Raw genomic sequence first — 19017 nt, 5'->3', positions numbered from 1 at the left:
CTCGTAAATGTGTCTGCTAGGAATGGACAGTAAAACTCCCATACAGAAATACCGTTTGGGGGCGCTATAAACATAACCAATGTTTCTCACGATTTTGCCGTAGGATAAAAACACACTTAAACGACATTTCCTCGAAAATAGCTGAATGGATTTGGATGACAATCGGTGTAAAGGACCACTGGACCATTGTCTTTAAACGTTATATAAGAAAAGTTGATATCTCAAACAATATGGCCTCCATTTTAACTTTTGTGAAAAACTCATTAATGACATCTCCTCGGAAACCGCATAACGTATTTGCACACCGTTCGCTGAGATGGACCCTGGGACCAGTATCTTCAATTCAACTCTTTGGAATTTTGATATCTCAAACGATGCACGCATAATAGGCTAATTACTTTTACATGGGTGTGGCATTTTGTCAGGCTATATATCCTGTCAGGAATATCCGAGACTTACGTCCTTTAACATAATACTAAACATCAGGTCCATGGATGGACCTGTGCAGTATCAACCAAATAGACCTTAAGGGGGCGCTACAACAACACTGAAAACTTTGAGCAGTTATGAACTGTAAAATATACACTTTAAGGACATCTCTTCAGTGACCACTGAACGGATTTGCACACCGTATCTTCAATTGAATTATTTGGAATTTTGATATCTCAAACGATTTGACCGCAATAAGTGAATTAAGTAAAATAACCTAAACACCATCTACTCTGATATCATGGAACGGATTGGCATGCTGTTTGCTTGTGAAGGTTCTTTGGACAATGATATTTAAATGTTCTATATGAAAAATGTATATCTCAAACAATATGGCAGCATTCAGTCCCCAAATGTTGTGTTATTCTCTTTCTCTATTTTGGACAATTTTTTTGAAGGAACTGCTATTTTGAAGGAAGAACTGATGTAATGAGTGTGTGAATCTGCTAGAATGTTGAGTTGGAGTTGTTGGTTCTATCAGCAGTTACAAAGGGATATTTTTGAAGCTATGGGAGGAGCCATTGCAGTGCCTGTCAGTCAATGCGGAATGGGTGAGGTGTTGGGAGCATGACAGCATTCAGTCCTCGATGTTATCTTTTTGTTTATATTGGACTATTATTTTGAAGGAACTCTTATTTTAGGAAGAGCAAATGTTAATTGTTTGTAAATCTCCTTGAACAGTAAGTTGGTCTAGGCAGTTGAAATTGCTGCTGCCATAAGCTAGATTCCAGTGCAAACCATCTTAAGGTTTAGGCTATGGATGATAAATGCCTGTGTAAATTCTAACCCTATTGAAATTATTATTCAAAAGAAGTCAATTTTATAATTTTATTTTCCTCTTGTAAAGAAAACCTTTAATATTCGTCAATTTATTTGTAAAAAAAAACCACTAATATTTGAGGGGATTCCAGGAAATACTAAAGCATTTATTTCTATAGTTTGTGTCTAATGAGGTTAGTTTCTTGTTAAATGTAACACAAATCATATATTATTGTACACACAGATATGTTTTTCGAATATCTGTTTTATAATTTATAATTTTTATAATAAGACTTTACTTTTGCAGCCGGTCAGGTTTTTTGCAATGTGACTTCCTGTCAATTAATTAATCAATGATCTTGTCACGTCCATTCCCATCGACAGCTTAAACTGTTCGTTAGGTCACACATGCTTCCATTTACAAGGTGGTAGTATTTCGGAAGATTACGAACTTTCCAAAAGTACACAATACTGTGTATTCAAATCGTAAATTGGTCTGGTGAATTTGTAAGTTTCAAATGAAGCTATGTATTGTAATGGGGATATTAGCCTATTTGGTAAATTGTTGTTGTATATTTTGGAAACATTTGTAGATATAATAGACTTAATTGTTGCAATTAGTGATCTAATGTAGCCTGTACACTGGAAGTGGAAACTGTTAAACAAGCTATTGGAAAGACACATTTTTGAAAATGATCTTACAAAGGCGGACATTTCACTAGGGACTTGGTCCCCTCCACATTTCGAAATTGCATTATTGTCCCCCTCTTCCACTTTTTATGGGGCGAATATTAGGACGACGTGCTTCAGCACCTGGCAGTAATTTCAGAGTGGCAGGCCAAGGCAACAAAAAACTACTCAGAACCAGAGGGTATCAAACATCTCGCCTCTTTGTTTCATAATCGTTTCTGCTATGTGCAGCTAGATGTCTTTGCAACAGAAGCTGCTTGCACGTGAGTTTTCCTGAAGCGAAGCATTATATCGCATAGTAAGGTGAGTTGGATTGAGCTAATTTGCAACCTTCTTTCTCACAATGTTGTGCACAAGCAGGTAAAGCATACATTGCCCGCTCTCTCATTGATATAGCGAGCTAGTTCCTGTTTCAGACAAGGTTGATGGCAGATAACGACCAAATGTCTTACAGCTGTTTTGTATGCTTTATTGTAGCTAGCTAATTTACTAATTGAGCTACATGAAGTTCGCTAGCTAGTTGATTAGTTTTAAGACTGGCTATAGAGCACTCTTCTAGCATCAGTCTAGATGAAATCATGTAAGAGATTGACGACCGATATTAGGACGTTTAAGGAGAGTTATCAGTTATCTACCAAATTCTTTAATATTAAAACATTCTGTCACGCTGTACTACATGTTTCACTGTCATGGTAATTCTCAGCAGGATATTCAACTGTGTTCAATTTGAGAATTCAGGAGCTTTACAAAAAATGTTCACCCTCACCTGTATCTTACAAACTTAAATTTTAATGTTGCTTGGCTAGTTTTAAAATACTTTTTAACCATCTTTGCAATAGTGTTTTCCATTTTCAGTGTACATTTGCTCGGTGAATTCTGAAAGACACAAGGGAAAGTTTTTACAACACCTCATCCTTAATTCTAACCTGCTTGTTTGGTACTAGAAAATAGCTTTTAGCTGTTTTTGATATAATTAAGTGATGTTCTAGTACCACATTAGCAGTTTGGCATGATCATTCAAGAATAAGATGTTGGAGTAATGGTTGTAGGAAATGAGGCCTGTGTAGATTTAATCAAAGACTTAAATAGTCATGTTTCCAAAATTATCATAGCAACTTCATTCCAAGTTCAACATTTTCTATATTAGGCTGGGCAACCTTTTTAACAACCTTCTGAATACTCTAGGTGTGATTTCTTTTGTGAAACCCAAGAAGAAAATTACAAAAATACTTTAAAATACAGGTTGTGGTTTTTAAAAAGGTCAGGGTCTTAATCTCTGTGAATAAGCAAATATAAGTAAATCTAGTTCATTTGCACAATCTGTGAATTCCTTTATGAATGTATCCAAGCCTTCCTGGAAAAGTTGTCAGCATCCAAAACTTTGTACCTTCCCCAAAGTCCAGGCAATCTATAAATACAACAATAGGTACAACTCAGACTGAGGAAACAACATTTACAAACATGGCCAAAAACACAGCACACAAAGTTCTACTTTGCTTTTGCTCAGGTAAGGAGTGCCGTATTTAAGTAGAATCATAACTAAGCATTCTTATTCACTCTTACGTTTTATTAAATTGTATGTTTTAGTTTAAGTTAACAATAAGGTTCCCATTATTTCATCTGCTGAACTACAGCTATGCAGAGACAACCCTAAGAGTGTTGTGTGATACTGATTATGTTTGTCTGCCAGCTGTCCTCTCAAACATTGTTACTGGTAATGTTGGTGCCAATAGCTGCTCCAATTTCAGCCTGACATTTGATAACTTCTCTATGCAGCATCAGGTACGGACACCTACCTTCACCACTACATTTCTGCTATTATATTTTGCATAAATTACATACTGTTAAATCTGTACAATTAAAATATTTACAGTTAAATATGTATGATTTGATGTGCTAGCCCCTTTAAATGTGTATTGTGAAGTATTTACAATAAAAATGTGTTCTGTTAAATATGTACAGTTAAAATACATGCTGTTAAATCTGTACAATACAAGTAGCCTATGCTGTTCAATCTGTTTAACTAAGGATGCCTGAGCCCCATGATCTTTAACCAGTGTTGCAATGTTTATCAATTCCTCCATGATTGGTATTTTGCCAGGTGTGCAACGCTGGCCGTAATACTCAAATATATATTTCAGCAATTCAGGGATCCAATTCAGAATACAATAGACAATGTATAGGTAATAGGGGTAGGCTTTCCGACCTGTAAAAACATCAAAGGTGGATGTGTCATAAAGCTATTCACTAGGCCAACTGCTAGCCTAGCTAACTAAACCAGCTGTCAACACTTACTTCAAATATAAACATATCGTGAACATAAACATTGTGGTGAAAATTACTAGTGTATGAATGCACACACAATTGTTGCAGAAACTTTGACGCGCTTTAAAACAGGACTCCACATGCCATCTCATTGCATCTCGAATCCAGAGGAAGATAAGTGAGATGGCATGGGGTAAATAAACAGAGTTAATAAACTGATTGGCAGAGAGAGCAGGTTACTACAGAGTTACACAACTTAAACATATTAACTAAAACACAGCCCAAAATAACTGATAAGGCAAGGGGGCTTTTCTACATTCCAGGTAAATCTAGCACAAAGTTTAAATGTTATGGTAGATCGATTTCAAACAAATTACTTCTCTTTTTCACTATTTCTACACAGGAAGCAGTGCAGTGTGCTGGAAATATTACCGGGCAGTGGAACGATAACCAGATCGCTGATTTGTTGAACTCTCTGCAAACACTCACAGATATTCTACAGGAAAATCTAAAACAATGTAAGACTCCTGAGCGAAACAGAGCTCTGTGTCCACAACAACACTACGGTGCCACAAGGGGAACTGCCAGTCCCTACCTACCAGATAATGCACAAACCCTACATCTCTACCCCATCTGTTTTACTATGTCTAATTTCCCTGTATAGTTTGTCAGCACTTTAAACCAAAACGGTGTCCAGCCCCGGAACCCATCAGTGACGGAGGAATCGTGTGTGTATCCATTAACAAGACAGGTTACTGTAAACCCATGTGCAATGAGGTACAGTACTGCTACATTAAAGGCCTCTCAAACTGTATCATGGCCGAGATCCAAAGACAGCATACTGCAAAAGGCTTTATTGGTATGGTAAAAAATGTGTTTGTGTTGCAAAAGCATGTGGAAAATAATAATAAAAAAGCTATAAGTAACAATATAAAAAATTAAGCTTCAATTGTCAGTAGACAATACACACAACTTTCAAAAGGAATTTTGTGTGTCTTATGTACAATGATGTGAAAAGTTTGTAAAACTAATGAGAGTGACAAGGTAGAATAAATAATGAGAATGTGCTGCTGTGATTGCACGTTGCAGTATTTCACCTAACAAATATGGGAGTTTCTCAAGCTTTGATTTGGTTTCAAATTCTTTGTGGGTCTGTATGATCGGAGGACAATATGCATCTCTAATGTGGTCATACATTTGGCAAAAGGTGCAAACTTATGACCATTAAAAATCTGCTGAATTTATGAACATTTTAGAGCCATATATATTTCTGTCTGTATTATAACTGACAGGTTTGGTATTTTTTATTATTAATTGTCATTATTTCTAAAGTGTTTTAACTGCCAATTTGTTTATTTCTTATTATTTGCCGTTATTGCATAGGGTTATGATTTCGCATTCTTGAGGAGAAGTCGTCTGTATGAGACGTGCAGTGCAGATACCGGCTTCAAATGGACAACCCAGTATGTTGGAGGGAACCGGTTGGCAATTTGTAACAGTAAGTCTCCTTTGTAAAGTCTCTCTAAATCTTCATGGGAAATAGAGCCCTGCTTGAACAGCTGTTTAACATAATACTGTAAAACATCTTCAAATTCTACTTTAAAGTTTTAAAGTTCAAAGGTCAAACATTTTGTTCAAAAAGGCAAATCAAAGTCACTTTGTTGTTGCAGAATTTTCAGCTCCTGTTGCAGGCTTTGAGTCTGCTTACTTTCCCAAGGACCAGAACTGTTTGCAGACTAAGAGTAACAGTGATCTGGAGAAGAATCTCATTAAGCAGTTTATTGATGAGCTGAAGATTAAAGACGATGTACCGACAAAAAATGTCTGTCTCATATGTTGATAACTGTAGCATATGTGGAGAACAAGCAGCATCTCAAAGTCATTCAAGTAGCCAGGGATGGGATTAACCTTACTTCTGCTCCAAGAATCATTTAATTGTTGCCAGCTGCATGTCTATCATTGTGCTCAGCAGAAATAAAGTTTATTAAAAATAAATGTTTTCCTCATTTTATGATTTAGGGGAATGTTTGTAATACATGTTTCTAAAGCAACACAATACAAATGAGTCAATGTTTTTCTAAACACCAGCGCCTCAGTTTCAGGAGTCAGAAAGTGTTGATGTGTTACCAACCCTTCTACATACAGTAGCCAGACCCTTTCATTTCCTCCACATTTTGTTATATATGTCATTTATAATTGATGATTTTTTTTTGTCTAGGACACAAAACACCAAAATGACCTTTTTCTTTATAAATGTGTGCCAATGTATTGAAAACAAAACAATGAAATATCTCGTACATATGTATTCAGACCCTGTATTTAGTATTTTGTAGAGTGCTTAATGATGATGAATAACTAGAACAGGAATTTTTGCAAGCAGGAAGGAAACTCCCGACTCAGTAGAAAGGCAGGTGGTTGACACACACACATCACAATCCTACTTGAAATAATTCTTAAAATGGCTCCATTCTGTCCTCAAATTTGATGTGTTAGAAGCAGGATTAATGGGCAAGTATAAGGATCTGAGCAACTTTGACAAGGGCTAAATTGTGATGGCTAGACGATTGGGTCAGAGCATCTCCAAATCAGAAGCTCTTGTGGGGTGTTCCCGGTCTACAGATGTCTGTAACTATCAAAAGTGGTCCAAGGAAGGAAAAGCAGTGAACCAGCTACAGGGTAATGGGCTGCCAAGGCTCAATGATGCACGTGGAGAGGGAAGGCTGACCCGTGTGGTTCGATCCAACAGACAAGCTACTGTAGCTCAAATTGCTGAAAACGTTAATGCTGGTACTGATAGAAAGGTTATCGGAACACACAGTGCATCGTAGTTTGTTGCCTATGGGGCTGCGTTGTCGCAGACCGGTCAGGGTGCTCATGCTGACCCCATCCACTGCCGAAAGCGCCTATAATGTAAGGCATGTGAGCATCAGAACTGGACCATGGAGCAATGGAAGAATGTGGCCTGGTCTGATGATTCACGTTTCCTTTTACATCACGTGGATGGCCGGGTGCGTGTGGGTCACTTACCTCGAGAACATATGGACCCAGGATGCACTATGGGAAGGAGGCAAGCAGGCGGAGGCAGTGTGATCCTTTGGCCAATGTTCTGCTGGGAAACCGTGGGTCCTGCCATTCATGTGGATGTTACTTTGACACGTACTACCTACCTTAGCATTGTTGCAGACCTTGTACACCATTTCATGGAAACAGTAATCCCTGATGGCAATGGCCTCTTTCAGCAGGAAATTGTGCCCTACCACAAAGCAAAAATGGTTCTGGAATGGTTTGAGGAACACAACAACTTCAAGGTGTTGACTCCAAATTCCCCAGATCTCAATCCAATCGAGAATGTGTGGGAGGTGCTGGACAAACAAGTGCAATCCATGGAGGCCCCACTTCAGAACTTACAGGACTTAAAGGATCTGCTGCTAAAGTCTTAGTGCCAGATACCACAGCACACCTTCAGAGGTCTAGTGGAGTCCATGCCTCGAACGGGTCAGGGCTGTTTTGGCAGCAAAAGGGGGACCTACACAATATTAGGCAGGTGGTTGTAACATCCTGACTGTATGTCCTGTTATGGAAATTTTGAACTAAGGTGCATTTGAGAAATGTCTGTCTTTCTATTGGCTAGTTTGTAAATCTGTACTTTGAATGTGACACACGTCTGTATAATATCAGAGGATTATTAGGTATTTCTGCCTAGAAGAAGGATGTATTCTTTGTCGTCCTATACATGTATGAATGAGTTACTAGTTAAAGATGCCGAGAGGGGTCTGGTGTTTGAATAGGAGACATCCTTGACCGGCACGGGTGGATTAGAGGGGTACTCGTAAATCTGCATAACCCTTTAGTGTCTAGGTTGACTATCCAGACATTGTGTCTCCTCAGGAGTTGAGAAGGATAAGGTGGGGGGACAGCCCGCCCTTTGGGGTAAACAGATGGCAGCATCTTAACACACCCCTTTTCTAAGTAATAAATACGGATTGTTCATGTATGGAGTTAGAGACTCCTCAGACGATTATGTGTGTGTAAGCGGTTGACGCATCTCTCATATGTGCATAATAGTTAATAAAACTGTTCGAATGTACAAAGAGAACTTTGTCTCTGTGTTCCTTACTCCGAGTGTCGATACATTGAAATTTCCATCACAGTCCCTAAAGGGACACCGTAGCCCCGGGGCAATATCCCTGTACTCTCGCAATAGTTAGGTGTGTGATCTAAGATGGTGGATTAAACAACACGTTAATAATGTCCAGTGTCCGTTCCAGTTAATTATATACGCTAGTTTAGCCAGTGTGCAAAGCAGCAAATATTACATGGTGTCAGAGTAGAGGCTCTAATCCTCACGTTCGGACAGAAGATGGATAGTTTCGGCGTTCCAGCACCCGAGATGGATTGGGATTCAGCGAACCTACCTCAAGTGTGGCGACGTTTCAAGCAGCACACAGAGTTGATATTCTCCGGACCCCTACGGGAGAAACGCGAACAGGACAAATGCAGTTACCTTCTCTTGTGGATCGGAGTGAAAGGACGGGACATTTTCAACACATGGACACTAACAGATGAAGATGCAAAGAATCTGCAGACATACTACGATAAATACACTGCATATCTCGCACCAAAGTCTAACCTGATATACGCAAGATATCGCTTCCATGATAAGATGCAAGGGGATGGGGAAACTTTCTAACACATTGTCACAGAGCTAAAGCTGCTAGTTAAAGACTGCGGATACCCCAATAGCGACGAGATGGTGCGAGACCGCATTGTTTTCGCTACAAACTCACCGCGGGTGCGGGAGAAGTTGCTCAGCCATGGAGCGGAGCTAACGCTGGACCAAGCAATAGACAGCGCGCTCTCACGAGCTAGCGCAAGCCCAGCTCAAAGAGATCGTCGGAGGCAGAGACCCCAACAACAACGCTTTACATGCCATAGGTCGAAGACTTGAACAGAAACGAACACACACAAGTTACAAAGCCAGGCCGAGGGAGTCTACCATAGCACACAGAGAATGTGACCGATGCGGAGGCCTGCACACCACCAAAGATGGCACCTGTCCAGCCAAAGGCAAGCAGTGCATGAAATGCAAAATAGTCAATCACTTAGCAAAAGTCTGCAGGTCAAAGCAACACACAAACACACATACAAGAAAAGTGATACACAATTGATGGAATTGATGGAATTACAACTGAAAACACAGGAAAATGTAACGAACAAGCTTATGCTGAAATTGAAATCGTAACTCAAAGTCAAATTCAAAATTGACACTGGCGCACAGGCCAATGCAATTCCCGTACACATATTTGAAAAACTGTTTAGAGATACTGCCATAAAACCAGCCACCAAATGGATATCTGGCTATGGTGGAGAGTTGCTGAAAGTGAAGGGCACCTGTCATCTGAAGTGTAGATACAAGAACACCTCCATTATATTTATGTTCTACGTAGTAGACACCAAGGCACGCCCCATTCTAGGGATGAGACCTAGTCTAGACCTTATGCTAATAGAGCTGATAATGGCTGTGGCCAACAAAGAAGGGAAGCCATGCACAGACACAGACAGTCTTCTTAAGGAATATGCAGACATCTTCCAGGGCATAGGAGAGTTTCCAGGGGAGTGCAACCTCCATGTCGACCCGCACGTCACACCAGTAGTATAGCCTCCCCGAAGAGTACCGATTGCTCTACGAGAGACTGAAACGGGAGCTTGACAAGATGGAAGAGAGCAAAGTGATCTGCAAATTGACTGAGCCCACAGAATGGCTCAAAGCTCTTGTAGTTGTAGAAAAACCTCAGACTGGCAAGCTGAGAATCTGTCTGGACCCCGGGGACCTCAACAAAGCGATACAAAGGCCCCACTACCCCTTACCGACACTTGAGGACGTCACAACAAAACTCACCGGAGCGAAGTACTTCAGCGTCCTCAACGCCAGATCAGGCTATTGGGCCATAAAGCTGAGTACAAAGTTGTCCCTGCTAACAACATTCAACACCCCTTTCGGCAGGTCCAGGTTCCTGAGGCTGCCATTCAGAATCAATTCAGCTCAAGACGAATTCCAAAGGGGCATCGACGAGACGTATGAAGGTCTCCTAGGTGTGGCCGCCATCGTCGACGACATCCTCGTTTTCGGCAAGACAAAGCTTGAAAACGACAACAACCTCAGGGCCATGCTGAGCCGCACAAGAGAAAGAGGGGTAAGGCTAAATCCTGACAAATGCCAGATAGGCGTGTCAGAGGTCAGCTACTTCGGCCACACACTCTCGAGTGAAGGCATCAAGCCAGACCCGGCAAAGGTGAAGGCAATAGGGGAAATGCAGCCATCCACAAGCAGAGGGGAGTTGGAACTATTTGGCCAGATTTGCACCACGTCTCTCTGAGGTAAATGCACCACTACGCCAACTACTGAAGCAGGACAGTGAGTTCCTATGGGACAAAAACCATGACAAAGCATTCACACAGACGAAACAACTGATAACACATCACCCTGTGCTTGCGTACTTCGACCCTCAGAAAGAACTGAGACTCAAAAATGTGGCCTCGGCGCTGTCATGCTCCAGGATGAAAAGCCCTTTGCCTATGCTTCCAAGTCACTCAACAGCACCGAAGTGAACTACGCTTAGATAGAAAAGGAACTGTATGCAGACACACAACATGTAGACACACAAACCAACAACACACAACCCACACACCCTGAACCTGCAGACCACCCGCGACCAGCAAATCCACAACTGGCGAATCGCTGCCCTGGAAAAGAAAAACACTTGTAATTCAACTGTTGTTCCTTGTTCCTAATCACTTGTTTCTTAGGAGAACAGAGGTGAAAGAGAAAAATAAGTACTTACCATATGGGTAAGTTAGTTTGCTTACCTGTTACCTAAATGTTACTTGAATTCTGCAGGAAATGAGAACCTTGCTCTCTACCTTGAGAACTATTGAATCATTTGCACTCATGTCATAGTCCATTTAACTGCTGCTTTTATCTGTTTACATTTAGTAACAACACTTATGACCAAATAACGTATTGTGTGTGTTTGTGTAAGGCCATTTTCTTCCTAAGAAGGGTGATGTAACATCCTGACTGTATGTCCCTAAAGGGACACAGTAGCCCCTGGGCAATATCCCTGTACTCTCGCAAGAGTCAGGTGTGTAATCTAAGATGGTGGAATAAACAACACTTTAATAATGTCCAGTGTCTGTTTCAGTTAATTGTATACGCTAGTTTAGCCAGTGTGCAAACCAGCAAATATTACAGTGGTCATAATGTTAAGGCTGATCGGTTTATATATATATATATATATATATATATATATATATATATATATATATATATATATATATATATATTATCCATTATTATCCATTATTTGTATATTTCATAACACTGCCCTTATATTTAAAGGTTTTCAGTAGTGTATATGAGAGGTGAAAGGTTTTCAGTAGTGTATGTAAGTGGGTTTCAGTATTATATGTGAGAGAGTTTCAGTTGTGTATATGAAAGTTTCAGTAGTGTATGCAAGAGAATTTCAGTAGTACTGTATATGTGAGAGAGTTTCAGTAGTGTATGGGAGGGAATTTCAATAGTGAATGTGAGAGAGTTTCAGTAGTGTGTGTGAGAGTTTTAATTTTCAGAAATGTATGTGAAAGATTTTCAGTAGTTAGTGTTAGAGGTTTTCAGTTGTGTGTGAAAGAGTTTTGATTTTCAGTAGTGTGCATGAGAGTTAAATTTGAATGATGGCCTATACAGCCCCTCATAGTTTTCAGTGGTGCTAACATAATCCCAAAAGGGTTTTCTAATGATCAATTTGCCAAACACAGCGTGCCATTGGAACACAGGACTGGTCGTTGGCATCTATTCAAATTTGCTACAAAATGACCTTGTTAAATCTTGTTCATTCTCTTAAATAAAATGTGATCACTGTATTTTTTTAGCTGGAAATGGTTAATTGAAGTGTTTAGTCTGACATATGTTGGTAATACCATTATCAACCCTCTTCAAACCACATCAAAATGTATTTGTGGGGATCGAGGGTGTGTTGTTGGTATGCTAACTTGCAGTAACACAGATTAGATTAAACTTTTGTCATTGAACAGTACAAGTACAGTACAACAAAATTCAGTTAGCATCTAACCAGAAGTGCAAATAGAGGAGGGCAGAAAAGTTACAAGTATTTACAAGTATTAAGAATATTTATATTACAAGTGGAATGTATAGGTGTGCAATGGAATGTATAGGTGATACTACACGTGCAATTGAGGTAAACAGAGGAGGGCAGAACATTTACAAGTATAGTTGGTAAGTTGGGTAATGCTTGTGCGGTACAAATGGCAAATTCTACTGAAATGCAGGGATAGCAGCGGTGAGGTTCCTGAGGTAGACATGTACCTGTAACAACTGAAAATGTCCATTATCAAGCTTTGCAAGGCATTGTCAGAGTAGTACAAGGTCTCTGAGAGGCAGTTAGTGATGGGTCACAGAGTTCACTGGTTCACGTGATTGAAGAGACCTGTACTGCCTGTCTGATGGTAGGAGGGCAAACAGTTTGGGAAATGGGTGTGAAGGGTCCCTGATGATCCCACGCACCCTGCACAGACACCGCTAGGAGGTCTGCAATGGAAGGAAGCTGGGCACCAGTGATGTGCTGGGCTGTTTTCGCCACCTGTTGCAGGGCCTTCTGGTCGGCTACAGAGCAACCTCTAAACCACGCTGTGGCACAGTTTGATAGAACAGCAAGCCTAGCTAGCCGTTGCTAGCCTTTAGTGGTTGAAGTCAGTTTTTAGTAGTATTGAGGTGCCTGGTGACTATCCATCCATCCATCTTCTTCCGCTTATCCGGGGATGCCCAGACTTCCCTCTCCCCAGACACTTCCTCTAGCTCTTCCGGGGGGACACCAAGGCGTTCCCAGGCCAGCCGGGAGACATAGTCCCTCCAGCGTGTCCTAGGTCTTCCCCGGGGTCTCCTCCCAGTGAGACGGGACTGGAACACCTTCCCAGGAAGGCGTTCCGGAGGCATCCGAAACAGATGTCCAAGCCACCTCAGCTGACCCCTCTCGATGTGGAGGAGCAGCGGCTCTACTCTGAGCTCCTCCCGGGTGACTGAGCTTCTCACCCTATCTCTAAGGGATCGCCCAGCCACCCTGCGGAGAAAGCTCATTTCGGCCGCCTGTATCCGGGATCTTGTCCTTTCGGTCATGACCCAAAGCTCATGACCATAGGTGAGAGTAGGAACGTAGATTGACTGGTAAATCGAGAGCTTCGCCTTGCGGCTCAGCTCTTCTTCACCACGACAGACCGATACATCGACTGCATTACTGCAGAAGCTGCACCGATCCGTCTGTCAATCTCCCGTTCCATCCTTCCCTCACTCGTGAACAAGACCCCTAGATACTTAAACTCCTCCACTTGAGGCAGGCACTCTCCACCAACCTGAAGTGGGCAAGCCACCCTTTTCCGACTGAGGACCATGGCCTCGGATTTGGAGGTGCTGATTCTCATCCCCACCGCTTCACACTCAGCTGCAAACCGTCCCAGTGCATGCTGAAGGTCCTGGTTAGAAGGGGCCAACACAACAACATCATCTGCAAAGAGCAGAGATGAAATTGTGTGGTCCCCAAACCTGACACCCTCCGGCCCCTGGCTGCGCCTAGAAATTCTGTCCATAAAAATTACGAACAGAACCGGCGACAAAGGGCAGCCCTGCCGGAGTCCAACATGCACTGGGAACAAGTCTGACTTACTGCCGGCAATGCGGACCAAGCTCCTGCTTCGGTTGTACAGGGACCTGACAGCCCTTAGCAAAGGACCCAGGACCCCATATTCCCGAAGCACCCTCCACAAGATGCCGCGAGGGACACAGTCGAATGCCTTCTCCAAATCCACAAAACACATGTGGATTGGTTGGGCAAACTCCCATGAACCCTCCAACACCCCGTAGAGGGTATAGAGCTGGTCCAGTTTTCCACGGCCCGGACGAAAACCACACTGTTCCTCCTGAATCCGAGGTTCTACTATCGGCCGTATTCTCCTCTCCAGAACCCTGGCATAGACTTTCCCGGTGACTATGTGACATGGTGTATATTATTGTAGCAACCCATGTGGGCTTTATGCATCAGTATCTGTTTAATGTTGTTTCGCCCAGGTTGAAAGATGCCAGTCAACCTGCTTTCAGCAAACCACAGGAATATCTGGAAGGTTCCAGTGCCAGGCGTTCTTATGGCACGACAGGAGGCGACAGAGAAGACCGTGGTGGAGATGCGATAGGCTGGCTTCACCAACCATCCGACAGCCCCTGGTAGACACTGATGGTTGTAGTCCCTAAGAAAAAGGGCAAGATGTGCTTCTGTGTGGACTATAGGCCATTGAACACAGCGACCAGGAAAGACTCTCGCCCAAAACCTTGCATCGACGAGGCGCTAGATCTGGTTAGGTGGTCAGCTTTGTTCTCATTATGTGACTGCATTTGCTACTGGCAGGTGCCCCTCTTCTGTTGTGGAAATTCACTGAACAGTGAAAACTCCAGTGTCAGAATATTATCTCACGTAAAGGACTGACGGGTTTATTAACAATTGCGAGGCACGTTTTTCCGGGGTAGACATTTCGCCACTCTTTGATGATGGGTGAGTGCGGTAGCAAACCATTGTCCATCCCTTGCTATTGCGATGGGCCGGTGAAACAAATGTTAGAAAAATATGGGGAATGGACATTGTGCCTCTGGGAGTCATTGGGTTTCCCTAATAAAGGTAGCTTTGGATAGAGTCAACTACACGGTTTGAAGGTAAGATTAGAAGAATACGTGTGAGGTAAGATAAAGAAGTTTGTGATATGTGGGATGTAGAGACTGTTAGCAGATTTAGACAAGGTAGTGTAAAAGCTTTTAGGGAAAGTTTTAGGGAGGATTGTGTTGGGTTGACTGATCTTTGTGTTGCAGCTATTTCCGCTCAGGTTGTTGCAAACCTGGACTGTCCTTCTGACCGAACCCCCACACCCTCCAAGCCGTCCTGCCAGCCCTCAGCCTCAGTGGCCCTCCGCCTTTTGCTGGGAGACTTTGGAGTGTTGCATCGTCCCACCCTGCCCAGGGGGACAGCATCAGGGGAGAACAGTTCCCCACAGTCGACGTAGCCAACCCCACTGGGGACCATCCTGGATTGAGGAAGAGGCTATGCTAAATGCTGCATTTATGATAATGGATGCCACCACTGTGTTTCGACTGGACATTGGGTTTGTGACTGTCCTGACAAGGACACAAGGGAAAAGGAGATAATGGCTGTTTTAGATGTGATGCTACAGATAATTGGCCTCCCAATTGCTCTGAGCGAGACAAAAGTGGCAGTTCACACAAGAATAAGTCCCGGCTAACACAATGAAAATAACCGTGAACGACCCAAGGGGAACACGCAGGAATGCTAACCGCCAGAAGGAGGGGTGCTGACGGTCAGAGGTGATGGAAAAGGGCAACATCAATCAGCGAGATCACTCCTTTACACAACCCTGAATGCTATACATATTTAGAAGATACAGGGCCTAGAGCTTTTCATAAGATTCGGTATGTTGGAATACGAGAGTTTGTGGAAGTAGTTTGAAGGCATATTGCGATTAATTTATTTATGGGCAACTCTGTATACTGTTGTTTGGAAAGGAATTGGAGTTTTAGAAACCATTGTTCAAGCATTCAAATGTAGTGTACAACCTGACAACAATTTCAATTTTCACAAATGTACTGGTGAAGTTGTTCTGGCATGCAGTCTGGCTTCTTGTCTGGTGAATGGCGTCTATACCCTGTGTAACCAAAGGGCTCCACCAAATTGAAATTTGCTATCACGTGTTGAGTTGTTAGCTGGCACATGTGAAAGAATCTGAATGATATATATGAAATGTGTACAATGATTTTCTACTCTGGTAAAATACAATCTACTGGTTTTCTCTCAAAGGTTGAAATATTCTGTTTTCTCTCTCCTTGTCTGGGAATGATGAGTGGTAGGACGGTAATGGTGGATCCACATGGTAATGGTGTTTAAGGTTAAGAAAAACATGTTGTGTCCCATGAGTCCTAGCCTATAAAATAGGGAAAAACAACCAAAAGCAAATGTATTCCCCATGATTACATTAGAGAGATGCTTAATGGGTTTGTTTTAATAATATAGTTTTTATTTGTTGTGTTTACCTATCATAACAATATACTACTTGTGTTTTACAAACCAATGCCTGATACTTGTTGATGGAGTTTAAATTCTACAATGGTAAATTGACAAAATGATCACTGGGAAGTTTGATGTAACCGTGTTCAAGGTCTAAATTGAATGTTTTTTGGATTACTCATTAATGTAATATATAGTCTTTTAGTGACATCATGCATCTGTTTTTTTGTCTACATCACCATTCTTATGAGATTCTTATGTTCCACCATAATGCTGAGTAGATGTTACAAATGTGTTTGGGAATTAATGGTTTTTGAGTGGTTTTTGAAACCAGGAAGTGAGGTTAGAGACCTAAAATCACCCCCACAGTCATTAGCACCTCAGACATGGTAAAAATCTGCATATAGGTTGTAATAAAAATAACATGAAAAACCTTAAACAGGGTGAGAGAATTTCCCTAAAATTTAGGATAGGAAAGTTAATCGGGACACTTGTTTGTGTTACATGAGGTAGTTTGGCCGTTGCCTTGGAAAGTGCTAATTTCAGTGCTGACGCTGTGCTGATAAGATCGCCCTGGTGGTTGCAGCAGGTACACTGCAAAATGGGCTGTGGTTTCCCCCTTCCAATTTAGTCAAACAGCCTTTCCCCTGGAGGGCACAGATTATTTAGTCAGGTATGTACCACAAATGTACTGGAGTTTATAAATATATGTTAGCCAATTTCATAGACCTGTCGGCAGGTACTGAAGTAATATAACATTTAAGAGCAGTTTAGCCATGAGGAAATTTTTCAATAGATTATATGGTTTATAATCCCTTTACACAAGTGACCGTGTTGTACATTTGGTGTCTTTGATTATGTTTGTGTTTTAGACATTTCGACTTTGTTTTTTCATGAATACAGTCTGCAACCCATTATGGAATGGATTCCAGGTCCATCCAGGTACTATTGTCTATTTTCATGTGTGTCTAGAAATTGGGGTTTCTTTTGTCTTTATACTGCTATCTCTCGTGTTATCTTGTGACTACTGTAGTGAAAGCAGGGGGGATGTATAATAAGTAACGATGCTTATTAATTAATTATGATTTAAAGAGTTGAGCTCAAAGCTTAACGTTGATCAAATTGGTATGCATAAAGAGTTATATGAAACATCTAGTTTTTCCTATTTGCATAGTTATAACGGAACATTGACATCTGTTATAACTCTTATTTTCCATTCACAGGATTTGTTTAAATTTGTTTCTTTTGAAATCTTTTTGTTGTAATGTCATTGTAATGATTGAGTAGAATACATATTACCATTTTGATTCGGCTTAGCAAAGTAAAACTGTATCATTTTCTGTTCTGGGGATCAAGTTTTGGGTATTGGGTATTATTAGAAATGTTAGTGTTTTGGTGGGAATGTGTCCCAATGCATTAACGATAACCAACAAGCTAATGTAATTTTTGAAAAGAGTATTCACTGACAGGTACAGGACACTTGAAAATAATTCAGTGACAAGGACTACTACAGTATAGAGTCCAGAGATTGGGTTCTAATTAAAATACATGAAAGGTATAGCTCATCGGAGCCCATGTGGAAGAGACTACTAGATACTACTGAGACCCAGGACAATGGTGAGGTGAGTTGAGATAAGAACCTAGCCCTATGGATCTCACACACTCAGACTGTGAGTCTCCAGCAATGCCTGTTCCTGACAGATGAACTTCCTGGTCCGGGTGATACAGCCAACAAGCACCTCCAACTGTTGGAGGCAACACAGAAGGAAAACAACTTCTAAGTTGGGGGGCACTAAGGAAAGCTCAGTTTCGGAATAACATTAACTGGGGTGTCAAGGCCACGTTGGTTGATCTAAGTTGGGGGGCACTAAGGAAAGCTCCGTTTCGGAATAACATTCACTGGGGTGTGAAGGCCACGTTGGTTGGATCCATACCAAGGTACACCTTGTTATACAGTCTGCTGTTGGGGTTGCAGAGAGAGGAACCTGGGTCCATGACACACACTGTAGGAGGGCTCCAGCACTAAAAGATTGGTCAAAATTGAAGTTGTCTAAGGGCAGAGTGAGTTGTGGTGCTAGTAACCTCTGACTACAACATAGCCTGCAACCATGGAGCCAGAGAGACAAGGACCATGGAACCCCTTCAGGAGAACTGGAGGGACGAGATGCATCCTTGTGTGTCTACTGATTTTAACAATGGCGAAGTCAATACCCCTTGCAGACCACCTGACCACCCTAAAAGTGGACCCACTGAGATACATCCCATGACACTTCCACCCACCACAACAGCTCTTACTCCTGTGTCATGCCGCCATAAACAAGGTAAAGTAAGAAGAGCGCTGTTAGAATGGGCAATATAGCCCTTAAGATAATGGTTGACTATGCAAGGTGGTAGAGTCTGTGTTGTTCCTTTATTTTTATGCATCAGACAAAGTAAATAACTTAGTGCATGAAACCAATTGATTAATTATACCATTGTATAGGAGAGTGAAAAATCCCTAGCTACCTCCTTGCTCAAAGGAACAAGCCTAGGCTGATTGAGACCATAGACTTGTGTTGTTCAAAGGTCAGTTTTTGTGAGATGTTTTCACACCTTCTTGCCCATACAAAAGGAGGTGATTGTGAACTGTACAGTCAAAGCTCTTGTGTTAGTGTCTTTCTGTCTCTATTTGCAAATATTAATA

General features: G+C 41.6%; 1 protein-coding gene across 4 annotated transcripts; it reads left to right on the top strand.

Annotated features, from left to right (window-relative positions):
- The first annotated feature begins 1647 nt into the window (after nucleotides 1-1647).
- Nucleotides 1648-6198, top strand: si:ch1073-126c3.2 (uncharacterized protein LOC555816 homolog). Of its 4 annotated transcripts, none has more exons than XM_020056068.2 (7): nucleotides 1648-1755; nucleotides 3337-3445; nucleotides 3629-3720; nucleotides 4607-4721; nucleotides 4868-4980; nucleotides 5587-5701; nucleotides 5874-6198. In XM_020056068.2, the coding sequence occupies exons 2-7, from the start codon at nucleotides 3400-3402 to the stop codon at nucleotides 6041-6043; spliced, it is 651 nt and encodes a 216-aa protein (XP_019911627.2). In that variant the 5' UTR covers nucleotides 1648-1755; nucleotides 3337-3399; the 3' UTR covers nucleotides 6044-6198. The 4 variants fall into 4 exon arrangements, with proteins under 4 accessions (XP_019911627.2, XP_034143589.1, XP_034143588.1 ...); XM_034287698.1 differs by lacking the exon at nucleotides 1648-1755 and adding an exon at nucleotides 1791-2241 and having other exon boundaries at nucleotides 3342-3445; XM_034287697.1 differs by lacking the exon at nucleotides 1648-1755 and adding an exon at nucleotides 1791-2241.
- The last annotated feature ends 12819 nt before the right edge of the window (nucleotides 6199-19017 follow it).

This window comes from Esox lucius, chromosome 18 (assembly GCF_011004845.1).
Source record: "Esox lucius isolate fEsoLuc1 chromosome 18, fEsoLuc1.pri, whole genome shotgun sequence".
Taxonomy (NCBI): domain Eukaryota; kingdom Metazoa; phylum Chordata; class Actinopteri; order Esociformes; family Esocidae; genus Esox; species Esox lucius.
This window is presented reverse-complemented; position numbering and strand designations above follow the sequence as displayed.